The sequence below is a fragment of the Elephantulus edwardii genome, unplaced genomic scaffold (genome assembly GCF_000299155.1).
Source record: "Elephantulus edwardii isolate Elephantulus edwardi_28Jun2011 unplaced genomic scaffold, EleEdw1.0 scaffold00001, whole genome shotgun sequence".
In the NCBI taxonomy this organism is placed as follows: Eukaryota; Metazoa; Chordata; class Mammalia; order Macroscelidea; family Macroscelididae; genus Elephantulus; species Elephantulus edwardii.
In genome coordinates, this window is record NW_006399751.1 from 46534564 (window position 1) to 46547793 (window position 13230).

A 13230-nucleotide genomic window follows, 5' to 3' on the forward strand; every position below is an offset into this window, starting at 1 on the left:
GGGTTCAGATATTTTGTTCATCGGGTTGCTATGAGTTGTACTCAACTCGGTGGTACCTAACAATAACAAGAACATATCAATGATATTGATCAATATCTTCTGCACTTTAGTGGATCACTCTTTTTTGGAGTAGAAACAAATACGATCTCTTCTAGACAGTTGGTCAGGCAGTTATCTTCCAAATTTCACGGTACTGACTAATAAGCATGTTGAAGACTGCATCTGTTTGCAGAAACATCTCAACTGATATTCAATCAATGACCAATTCCTGGGGCCTTTTCTCTGAATGCTTTCATTCAGCCTGGATTTCTCTTAATACCACTGGTTCTTGATAATATACTACTTCCTGAAATGACTCAGGGCCAACCACTTCTTTGTGGTACAGTGACTTGATCATTAGGCACCGATGACTCTGTTAGTCTCTTAGCAAACTTATATACAATGAAACAAAACCCAACCTGGTCCTGCACCATCCTCCCAATCCCTGTTGTGCTCAAGTCCGCTGTGGCAGTCACTGTGTCATTCATCTCAAAAAAGTCTTCCTCCTTTTGCCAATTCTCTACCTAACAAACATGATTTTTTTTTTCCCTCCAGGGAACGGCCCCTCTCCTCTTGATAGCATACTTAAAGCATATAGGAAGCACTCTGGCTTCCCTTATTCCCAGGCAGATAGATTTATTTGTTCTTCTAGCAGTCCAATATTCAATATCCTTTGCTAACACCACAATTCAAAGGCATCAATTCTCCTTTAGTCTTCCTTGTTCACTGTCCAACATTCATATGTTTATGAAGCAAATGAAAATACTATCGCTTGGGCCAGGAGCATTTCAACCTGATACTGTTCTTTATCACTCTAAAGAGGTTAAAGGCAGCACTGTATACCCATTTGTAATATATCCATTTCTTGATGGCTTCTTCCAAGGGTCTTGATTATGGATTGTAGTATCACGATACTGTTTATTGGTCCAGCTGTGAGGAACTTGTTTTCTTTTTGTTGCAGTATAAACCAGACGGAAGGCCAGTCTTTGAATTTCAACAGTGTGATGCAAGTCTTTGTTTTCTCTAAGTAAGACTGCATCACCTGCGTATTACAGATTGTTTGAGTTTTCCTCCAATCTTGATGCCATATTCTTCTTTATGTTTAACATCTTCTTGGATTATTTGCTCAGCATACAGATTGAATAGGTATAGTGAAAGGATACACTCTGATGTGCACTTTACCTGCTTTTAAAGTATGTAGTATCTCATTGTTCTCTTCAATCACATACTTCTTGGTCTATATACTATGTTCCACATGAGCACAATTATGTGCTTCAGAATGACCATTCTTCACAACGTTTTATTTACGCTTCAAGGTCAAATATCTTTGCATAGTCAATAAAACAGAAGTAAACATCCTTCGGGTATTCTCTGCTAGCAATCTGACATGAGGAATGATGTTCCTTGTTTCAATGTCTCTTCTGAATCCAGCTTACACCAAGCTTTGGAAAAAACAAACTATTTTAGAGTCTCACCAACTTGCCTGTCAGCTTGGTTACTGTACTGGACATGTCCCAGCCTGCCTCCCTCTCTCATAGTCTCCTTCAGCATAGATTATAGAAAGGCATCAGATCAGGGCTGTGCTAAGGTTCAAGCACTTATTTCCATCAGCTCCTTTCATCTCTCCCACTGTGACACTGTCTAAATCTCAAAAATATCTCCTCTAGATTTCGGGGGTTTGCCCACTTCCAATTTCTTTTTTCTAATTATCTCTGACTAGTCTGATTCATAGTTCCTATTATGAATAAAATTTTTACCACTGCCATAAAATTATACAAAAATGGTTTAATATTTTTCTTGGAATGAGACTGGATACAAAAGAGAAATAAAGAAAACAGGTAAAGTAACTGTCTCAACTTGTCATGTGAAGACAACTGGCATTCAGGAACAAATGAATCTGTAGGCCTATCACATACTTATAGTGCATTTTATTGCTACTTGCCTACTACATCCCTTCCTTGGGCAAAGGATCTTGGGTAATAGCTTCAGGAGCAATAACAGGGATTCCAGTAAGCTTTTGTGGGTTCAATTCCTTCCTTCTTGCTTTAATAAATATGGGTTCTTCAAAAGTGGTACCATTCTCACAGTAATTAGCTCTCACTGACTAACAGCATGATTAGGCCTCGAAATAAACTTGGGGTTACCAGTGAGAGACTAAGCAAGAAAAGAGTTCCTAGGCCCAGGGGAAGGGATTCTGCACTGAGTCTAAGATTTTCTGCCAGTGCTAATACCTGGAAATACTTTAATTCCTAAGACTCGTGGTTTCAAGAGGTTGACCTATCTCTTCTTCTTTCCCAATATTACTACTCATAGTTTCTACTTAATTCTTAGCTCATGATGGAAAACAACAGGTCTTGAAAGTTCTTCAAATCAGTATATCATTAGTGAGCTTAATTTTGACGCATTAATTTGAGCCATGGTTTTAAATGTAAACACTTAGATGCACTCATGCAAAACCTATAACTAGTCTACGAAGCTGTTGTGTGAATCGAGCAAAGGAACACTATATGGTTTAAAATTAAGAAAGGAGTGCATCATGGTTGTAATCTTTCACCATACCTATTCAATCTGTATGTTGAGTAAATTATTTAAGAAGCTGGACTCTATGAAGAAGAATGTGGCATCAGAATTCAGGGAAAACTCATTATTAACTTGTTATGCAGATGTTACAATCTTTCTTGTTGAAAGTGAGGACTTGAAATACTGCTGCAGAAGATCAAACACTACAGCCTTCAATATGGATTGCATGGCAACATCAAGAAAACAAAAATTCAAATATCCTCACAACCTGACCAATAGGGAGACATCATAATAGATGGAGAAAAGATTGAAACTGTTGACTACTTCATCTTAATTATATCCACAATCAATACACTTGGTACTAGCAGTCAGGAGGTCAGGAGACATATTACACTGAGAAAGTCTGTACTCAGGCAACTCTCTAAATTACTGAAGAGAAATGAAGTTAGTTTGAGGACTAAGGTACACTTGATTCAGACCATGGTCTTTTCAGTCACTTGCTATACTGCTGAGAGTCAGACAATAAATAAGGATGACAGAATAAAAATTGGTGACTTTGAACTGTGGTGTTGGAAAAGAGTACTGAATACGGACTCTTCATATTCACTACTGCCAAAAGAACAAACAGATAGGCCTTGGAGAAGGTGCAGCCAGAGTAATTCTTGGAAGCTAAGATGGTGAAACTTCATCTTACATACTTTGAGCATGTTGCTAGGAAAGTTATTCTTTGAAGAGGGACATAATGCTTGGAAAGGCAGGAGGATGGTGAAAGAGAAAGATTCTCGACCAGGTGGATTGGCACTGGGCTCGAGTGTCAGAAATTGTGAGGTTGGCACAAGATAGAACAGGGTTCATAAAGTTGTTCATAAGGTCTCTATGGGTTGTACTTGACTCCACCGCCCCTAACAACAACAGCATTTATATTTACAGATGTTGTTGTTGCTGTTATGTGCCGTCGAGTCGCTTGAGACTCATATGACTATAAAACTAGATAAGTACATAAAATATGGGTCTTGTTCAATAAAAATTTACCATCGAGGTAGGGATGGAGGTGGTCATGGAGGTGATAACTGCCATAATCAAGAGTATACTATGCTTAAATCTAAAACAAGCTGAAGAATCAAGAGAGAAATGCAAAGGCATTTGATGCTGTCAATCACAACAAACTGTGGCTAACCTTGAGAAGAATGGGAATGCCGGAATACTTAATTGTGTCTATGAGAAATCGAAACCTATACTTGGACTAGGAGGCAGTTGTCAGAACAGAGAAAAGAAACATTACATGTTTCAAAATCAGGATAGATGTATGTCAGGAATGCATCCTATCTCCACAACTCTTCAATCTATATGCAGAACAGATCATCTGGGAGGCTGGGCTCTTATGAAAAGGAATGTGGCATCAAAACTAGAAGAAGACTCATCAACAACCCGTGTTATGTTATGCAAATAACACAACCTTGCTTGCAGAACTGAGGAAGACTTGAGGCATTTGCTACAGAAAGAACTGCAGCCTTCAATATGGATTGAAGCTCAACATCAAGAAAACAAAGATTCTCACCACTGAGCCAACTGGCAGTTTCATGACAGATGGTAAAGAGATTGAGATTGCTAACAGCTTCAGCTTGCTTGGTCCCACAATCAACAACTCTTGGTACCAGCAGCCAGGAAATCAAAGACAAATTGCATTCGGAAAATCTGCTGTTAGAGACCTCTCTAGAGTACTAAAGAGCAATGATGACTAAGGTGCACCCGATCCAGGCCATGATCTTTGCAATTACTTGCGATGTATCAAGAGCTAGACAATGGACTAAGGGTGACAGAAAGAAAATTGATATCTTTTGAGTTGTGGTGCTGGAGAAGAGTATTGAACGCACCATGAACTGCTAAGAGAGCAGACAGCTCCATCCTGGAGAGGGCTTCCTCCTTCTTCCAAACCAGGCTGCTCCTTGGAGGCAAGGATTTTGAAGTTCCTTCTGACTTACTTTGTTGCAAGGAAGGGACCAGTTCTTTAACAGAAACATCATGCTTGGAAGGATGGAGGGACAGCACAAGAGAGGAAGACCCTGGATGAGATGGATTGACTCAGTGACTGGAACAATACAGGTAGATGTGTCAGAGACAATGAAATTGGCTCAAGATAGAGCAGGGTTTAGAGTTGTTGTATATAGATAGGATCACTGAGTCAGAGTCAATTTGATGGCACATCACAAAAAAACCAACATATATTCTAGAAGGGAAAGGTATATAAAGATGCTGAAGATGAGTCCTGGTTCAAAAAAGACTTGCAATAGATGAATTTAAATCCATCTAGATGGATCTCAAGGAGGGAAAAAGAAAGAAGTGAGAAACTCCATTTTCAGGGCTGGGTGTCGGGGAGAGACAGTACAGTGTAGTGTCTGCTATTTAAAACTAGCTGGATAATTCATTAAGGGGACCTTCTTTTATCACTAAAGTTTTAACCCGAAGACATGTTTTCCTCATTCTTCCAGTTAGAAGATCTACCCAATAGCTGGTGCAGCGTGGTAGCACATGTTGTTATTGTTAGGTGGCATTAAGTTGAGTACAATTCATAGCAATCCTATGAACAACCGATCTGAACTGTGTTCTATAGTGTGCCATCCTCACACTTCCTGACACACAAGAGCCCATTGCAGCAGTCAACACAATTCGCCTGGTTGTGGGTCTTCCATCCTTTGACAACCCTCCACTCTTCCCAGCACCATATCCCTCTCCAAGGAATAGCCCCTCCTTGCAAATGCTCAAAGTATGTGAGGCGATCCTCATCATTCTTACCTCCAAAGAACACTCTGGCTGCACCCACTTAAAGACATATGTTTGTTCTCTTGGCCGTCCAGTGTTCTTCTCCAACACCACAGCTCAAAAGTGTCAATTCTTTGTCTGTCATCTTTATTCATTGTTCAGCTCTCAGATGCATAGCAAATGATCAGAAATACTATGGCCTAAATCAGATGGACCTTAGTCCTCAAACTGACATCATTACTCCTCAATAGTTTGGAGAGGTCCCTAAATGCAGATTTTTCCAGTGCAATGTGTCTCCTTATTTCCTGATTGCTGGTACCAAAAGTGTTAACTGTGGATCCAAGCAAGATGAAGCTGTTGACAGTTTCAGTCTCCTCTCTATCCATCATGACACTGACTACTGAATTATAGGAGCCACTAACCTGGCCTGACTTCCTGTGGTAACTTTTCCTAAGATTGTCTAAACTACTGATTTTTTTTTTTTTAAGTATACTCCTGGCACCAGTAGCCAGGAAATTAAAAGACATATTGGGAAAGTCTGCTGTTAGAGACCTCTTCAAAGTACTAAAGAGCAATGATGTCAGTCTGGAGACTAAGGTGCACCTGATCCAGGCCATGGTCTTTGAAATCTCTTGTTATGCCTCAGGGAGCTAGACAATGACTAGGCATGATAGAAGGAGAATTGAAGCCTTTGAGCTGTGATGTTGGAAAAGAGTGAATATACTCGTCTGGCGGGGACTACTCCAGGCTGTTCCTTAGAGGCAAGGATCCTAAAGCTTCATCTGGCATACTTTGGACAGGTTACAAGGCGGGATCAGTCCTTGGAGAGAGACGTCATGCTTGGGAGGGTGGAGGGACAGCGCAGGAGAGGAAGACCCTCCATGAGATGGACTGATTCAGTGACTGGGGTAATAGGGGTAGGTGTGTCAGAGACAATAAGATTAGCACAGGATAGAGCAGGGTTTAGGGCTGTTGTACATAAGGTCGCTATGAGTCGCTGGCAATTCGATGGCACATAACAACAGAGAACTTATTCTTAAGTCTTTTCACCCCTCTTCTGCCTTGACTGTCTCCCTAGATCCTCCTTATCATTACCTGTAGTACACAAAAACAAAGTGTACATGCTATTACATTATTTCAAACAAGGAATCAGAAAAGTAACTTGACTAATATAGAGAGTTGGAACCAGCTCAGATCTCAAGAGACATAATAAATTGGCGTCCTTTTCTCAAAGTTGCACTCTCTTGTCTGCTTCTACCTTACCATCTAGTCAGTTCAAAACGCTGCCTATATCACATATCTCTCACCTCAAATATTCCTGTGGTTCCTTATTCATCTCTACTGAAACTGAAACACTGAGTTACAGTTGCCTACTAATCTCCTTCCTCTCGAAAAAACACTTTCTTTACTCTTCACATATATTTATCCTGAACTGAATTCTGTACATTTTTCTTTGGAATAACATGCCACATTATATAGATGAACAAGCCTGTGCTAAAAAATGAAATGCACATTTTGCCTTATCAGCTTTGTCTTCCGCCATACCACTTAACCTTTCCAGTCTCACTCTTCTAGTTTGCAAAGTGGGGAAATGTTGGTATTTATAAAGTGTTTAACATAGTACTAAACTTTAAGCTTCTTAATAGTAGCTATTACTATTAAAATAATATTTACCTCACAGGATTTTTGTACTACAATTCTGACATGTAAGCAGCTCATCAAGAAATATTTTCTCTTGTCACACTGTCCTTAAAGTCACTAGCCTTTGCAATAAGGATCGAGAACCAACACAAATTTCTCGTCAGCTGCAAGAGATCCACATTTACTTAAAATCTCAAGTTACACAAAATAATACCTATTTGGAATTATATAAACATTTCTCTTTTAATTTTATGCCTCTGGAAAAAAATAATCACATTTGTATCTTCCCTAGAAGACAAGCTGTTACCATAACAAGAGTAGCAGCAAAGAGAGCAATTAATTTGTGGGTCTCCAGGTGCATTTCAGAGTTACCTTATTTTTCCTTGCTCCACAGCCGTAATAAGTTTGCTATACTAATTGCACAATTAAAAGTAGGGAGGGGGAAATCTACTTCAGACAATATTTCATAAGTATCAAGATGTGACTTTAAGTGGCACGCGTAATCATGGTCTGGGAGAGAGGCATGAATAAATGTGTCTGTTCCTGCAACGCGTGAACATGTGTCCATGCTACTGAATAATCTGTTCGTGTGCTTCGAGTTGTCTGAGCGCGGTGTGCATGCCCTTGAACCCCGAGGCGGAACAAGTGAGCGAGCCGGCGGCCCCCACGGGGCTGTCGGTCAGGTGCTTACCTCCCCGAAGGAGCAGGTGAACGCCACTGGGCGCCGCCATGTTGGCGCCGGTCACGTGGGCGTGGGCGTGGGCGCGAGCGCTCTCGCCCCGCCCCCAGGAGCTGTGCACTGGTATCTCCGCCGACAGCCGGAGGCGCCGAGGCAGCCGGAGGGGAAGCGCGCGTGCGCGCGGCGGGCGGACTGCGGGAGCCCTGGCGGGAGAGCGGCTTCGGCTCCCGGGCCAGCAGGGGAACGCGGCCGGCCGAGCCCGCTCCGGGCGCCCCAGGCGGGCTTCAGCTGCGGCTCGCGCGTACGCTCCCAGCCCCCGCGCCCAGGTGGGATGGAAGAAGCCTGTCAGGTAAGCTTGGTATACAGTATTTATACCATCAACATTTTGGTGCATGGAAACGTGAAGTTGGGAGGAAAAAATAAAGCAGGTCTAGCATGCACCATCGTCTCCTACTTTGTAGCAAATTATATCCTTGGATTCATTTGAAAGGTAAAATGTGGCCCAAAGTCACCAGCTAGTCCTTTACTGTCCCAGAATCTACATTACTCAGTACAGACTCCAGTCAAGACAGGTCTGTGTGCGGCTGTACAATCTATTCTAGGTACCCCAGTGGATATTTCCAGAGGACTTTTCTTTCTCCAAGGACACCTCCTGCGCACTGATAATAACTAAAGTCTTGTTTGTAAGTGTGACCTTTAAGAATGAGAGGATGACATTGGTCATATGAGCTGCCAAGAGAAGAAACCTACAGAAGGCCACTTAGGAGTCAAGTGAAGGAGCTGATGAATCCGAGTGATGACGATTTCCACATTTACAGATGTCTCTGTTCTCACCTGCATCCTAGGGTACATTTCTATCCTGTCATAGGCCAGATGTTACTCATCTTAGTAGCGTCGGTGCCCAACAAAGAACCTGGCACGCGAAAAATTATTAGTAAAGAAAATGAACTCTCTGTGGACCCAATCAAACCAAGATTCTGTTTCCTGAACTTTAAAAACCTAAGGGCCACTATGAGTCAGAATCAAATTCACGACAAGTACCAACAAAGAGTCTTCCAGTTATCTCCAAGAACTTAACCTGACTACACACTCAGTGAAAAATCCAGACAAGTCAGAGCTGCATAAAGGGCAAGTCCATGGGATGTGCTCAGCATACACCACATTCTCACTGCCCAGTTAACCACAACACATATCATACCGGACGTTCACTTTTTAGCAGCAAATGTGCAAAAATTTAATCATCATTCTGCTCTTTTAATTTGCTTTTGTGCATACCAAATCTTATCTAATACTTAAGTTCATTCTTTTTAATGAGCACATAGGCTTTTAAAGGGAATTAATTTTGCCAGTTCACTAGAAGATATATGCTGTGCTTCCTAGAACCCCAGCGTTGCATGCTTTGGGGACACCTAAAGAGATAATGTTCTCCAGTAAAAGAGATGAACAAGTCTGAGAATGAAATGTATTCTAGTAGGTAACTTCAGGCTCCACCTTTTTCCAGACACATTAATTCCAGGGAGAGGACTTTTGAGTGATGGCAAAGCTGTCTTCTGTGAAGCTGAAGACTGCAATCTGAGTTCAGCACGGGCTGGAGCATTAGCTAGGCCAGAGTCTCTTCAAGGGTGCAAGTCAGGGGATTGGAATAAATCTATAAGTCCCTAGCAAAATGTTAGAAATTATTCAGCTCAATTTGAAACACATCTAAAATAGAACACACATCCATGTTATTCATCTAAGCCATTTTGAAGGAAAAGAATAGGACTCAGAGGACTTAAGTAGCACCGGCATAGTGAGAGGAAATCATCCATCAGTGCAGTACTGAGTATGCATGGCTAGGATGAGCTTGAAGTGAGGCAGGTGTGAATTATATGGGTGACAGCTCATGCACTGAGCTTTCATTTGGCTTCCCTCTTACATCCTGAAAACATGAGACGATCAAAAGCTGCCCACATCAGTCCTCCAACACATTACATTATGAGTTATATGTGTGTTGGCCAACAAGTTCAAAGGCTAAATCATGGAGTTCTAAGGTCTCTTGCAATTCTCACTTCTGTGATCCAGAATATTAGAAAGCTTTTATTTAGATGAGTAACCACTACTAAGTCACTTCTTTTTATTCCATTTCTACCCATCTTTCCACCTGTGAAATGAAGGTTATAATGTTGTGATACTTGACTGATTTGATTCTGCCATTGTTAAGATTTTATATTTGGGGTTCTTGAATAAAAAGTTGAATATTTTCCCCTCTCAAAACCAAAGGTCAAGAAATAAATAACTTCTTTAAACATTCAATTTCTGTGTCCTACATTTTTTTAATGTTAAGCTACATTTATTAGTCATGATAAAATTTTCTGTGTCTTGCCTTGATTCTTTATAATGTGCTCAGTAACATTGAAAAAATGTCTTTTATCTGTAAAAAAAATAAATCCAAAATTGTGGTATTCATGTTTCTGAAAGATAATTTTTTCCTTCCTTCTTCTACTTAATGGTATTTTATTATAGACAAGAATCATATAAGTTTTTCAAAAGTTGTATTTACATTATACAGGTTTATAGAATGCTTTTATTTCAGTTTAATTAAATATTCATGGTTTTTAAATGCCCTAAGGGACTTATGTGAATAAAAGTTCCTTTGATGATAAATTGTCCTTTGCAGTGCATCATCCTGAAATTTGTTTCACAAGTTTTTAGAATTGCTTGTAAAGAAACATATAAAAACGTAACCTGCAGAATAAAAACTAAGATGCATGCTTTGTTGTTGTTGTTGTTGTTATGTGCCGTTGAGTTGCTTGCAACTCATAGCGACCCTATGTACAACAGCCCTAAACTTTGCTTTGTCCTGTGCCAATTGCACTGTCTCCAACACACCCATCCCAATTTTCCCAGTCACTGAATCAATCCACCTCATAGAGGACCTTCCCCTCCTGCACTGTCCCTCCACCCTACCAAGCATGATGTCCCTCTCCAAGGACTGGTCTTTCCTCACAACATGTCCAAAGTATGTTAGAAGGAGCCTCAGAATTCTTGCCTCCAAGGAGCCACCCAGTTTAACCCTTTCCAGGATGAATCTGTTTATTTTCCATGGTATTCTCAATACTCCAGCACCACAGCTCAAAGGCATCAATTCTCCTTCTATCCTTCTTGGTCATTGTCCAACTCTCTGGTGCATTCTTACTATAGAAAAAAAGTTGTTATATATGAATATGTTTTAAAATTCATCAAAACAATGTGGTATTTCTTGTTGGCCCCACAGCTGGTTCTGCTGCCGGGAAAACTGAGACTCTGGACCTACACAGCTTCATTGTGCTTGACATCTATTTTTGCTTGTTTTTTGAGCTTTTTTTGAAGCTATACGGAACAATACAAGTTCTTGTTCAACAATTCCTGCACATAATATTGAGTGACATTAGGTATATTCTTCACGTTGTCAACATTTTCACTATTTCTGTTCTGGTCATTCCACTCCCATTTTTGTAGTTTCATTGTTCCCAAACTTCTGTTGTCCATTTGATCTCATATGGATACTTTTTAAAAGAGCACAGTTCTCAAGGATGAAATTCTTTCCTTTTTGAGCAAACCTGATATTTATTTAAAGGTGATTTCAAAAGGTGGTTTCTGTTCAAGGTTTCAGGAGTACCTCGGGGCAGTAGAATCAGGGTAGTAGTAGTCTCCTCTAGTCTCAGCAGTTCCAGTCGGTCTAGAAGGGTTAGCATCCTGACTGAGTGCCTTCCTTCACTCTGCCTGACATGGCTTCATGATTTGCCATCAGAAAAATTAGCCTTTGAATTTGATCTCGGGATCACTTCTTGGCCCTTTACCCTGTACCTTAAGAAGAATATTCCTATTCATGTTTTAATTTGCCCAGTGTTATTGTGTTGTTGTTGTTGTTATGTGCCATCAAGTCATCTGCAACTCATAGCGGCCCTGTGCACAACAGCTCTGAACCCTTCTTTATCCTGAACCAACTTTACTATCTCTAACACACCTACCGACACCAGAGTCAATCCATCTCAACAGGGGTCTTCCTCTCTTGTGCTGTCCCTCTACCCGCCCAATCATGATGTTCATCTCAAATGACTGGTCCCTCCTTGCAACATGCCCAAAGTATGTCAGATGGAGCTTCAGAATCCTTGCCTCCAAGGAGGAGCTTGGTTTTACCCTCTCTAGGATGAACCTGTTCCTTCTCCTAGTAGTGGATATCATTGTGAGGAAATGTTTTATTTATGTACATTTTTAAAGTATAATGTATATTCTGACCATGAACCAGAGTATTACATAAATATAATTTTCACATACAACAAGTACCTGTCTCAGTGACTGATGGTTAAAGTTAGAATCCAGCTTCTAATGATTATATGTTAAAGCAGATAATTTCTAGGATGCTCTTAGCCAACTTACTTGAAGAACATCCAGTTACCTATTTCAATCCTTTGAGACAATCATAGACATCTTACTGGATAATCTCAGAGTGTTCCTTGAGAAAATGTGTAAATATCCTATATTTTGTGAGGAAAAGTAATACCATATGTGACATAGCTGTGTGAAATCAGTGGATTTCTCTTTGCTGTTGTACCCTGTTAAGTAGTGTCAATACCAAGTTGGAGAGGGAGAATGGCTACATTCACAATGGGGGGGGAGACAAAAAACTTTCCAAGATAATTTATCAATCAATCAGCTAATCAATAAATCTAAGTGCCAACTTTAGTTTTATTTGTCTCTGTTGGCTCAGGATATTGTGGGAGATTTTGAGTGGTGTCAGTTCTTTTACATAATTTTGCATGCCTTTCGGAGCAATGGCTAACTTACTTGGGGATGTGGGATGATGGCAGGGTGAGAAGACTGGTGTCTAGAGCATGAGTTGTAGTGCGCTTTGCTTACCAGTGCACAGAGCTCTCTGCTACACTGCTTGCTTTCGTCCAGATTAACTTTGGAATCATGCAGGGCTGAGGGATGAGGCTTCCCTGGCCTCATCTCTTAAAGAGATTTCTTCTTTTCTGAAGAAAGCTGGATTAAAATGGAAGTGTCCATTTGCCCTATGGAATATAAATAGAATATTATACTATTAGAAGCTGCCATTTTATACCCAAATTTGTATACTCTGAAACAGGAACTTCTGGAGAGTGAATAATTCCATTCACAGTAGGGCAGGGGGCAAAATAGTGCTCAGATAATTTCATGATTAGCTAATCAATAAATATGTGCCAGCTTTGTGGTTTTGTTCTTAAGAAATGAATTGTAGGCAAGCTCTGATGGCCCAGTGGCAAGAAACTGCACTGCAATCCCAGAGATGTGCAGTTTAAATCCACCAGATGCTCCGCTGGAGAAGGAGGGACAATCTCCTCGTGTACCAGTCAGATACGATTTGATGGTATACCTACAAAAAAAAATAATAAAATTTTTTAAAATAAGATATGAATTGGAAAGCAGAGATTCATGCACATTAAATTTTTCAAAGTAAATGGAGTAATCTACACAATTGAGACCATATTTAGGAGAACCCCAGCTATGAGAGATCAGATTCCTGCCATTCCTGGCTATCAAGAACTGAGAAAAGAACTTGAACTTGAATTATATATAGTCCCAGGAAATTG

At 40.5% G+C, this 13230-nt stretch overlaps 1 protein-coding gene across 1 annotated transcript in view; it reads right to left on the reverse strand.

Annotated features, from left to right (window-relative positions):
- The window catches only part of METAP1D (methionyl aminopeptidase type 1D (mitochondrial)), a 102910-nt gene extending 90300 nt beyond the window's left edge, over positions 1–12610 (reverse strand). Inside the window, 5 exon segments of the mRNA XM_006903776.1 lie at positions 7652–7727; positions 7729–7806; positions 7808–7883; positions 7885–8069; positions 12518–12610. Coding sequence (XP_006903838.1) covers positions 7652–7727; positions 7729–7806; positions 7808–7883; positions 7885–8069; positions 12518–12610 — 508 coding nt within the window.
- Positions 12611–13230: the final 620 nt, after the last annotated feature.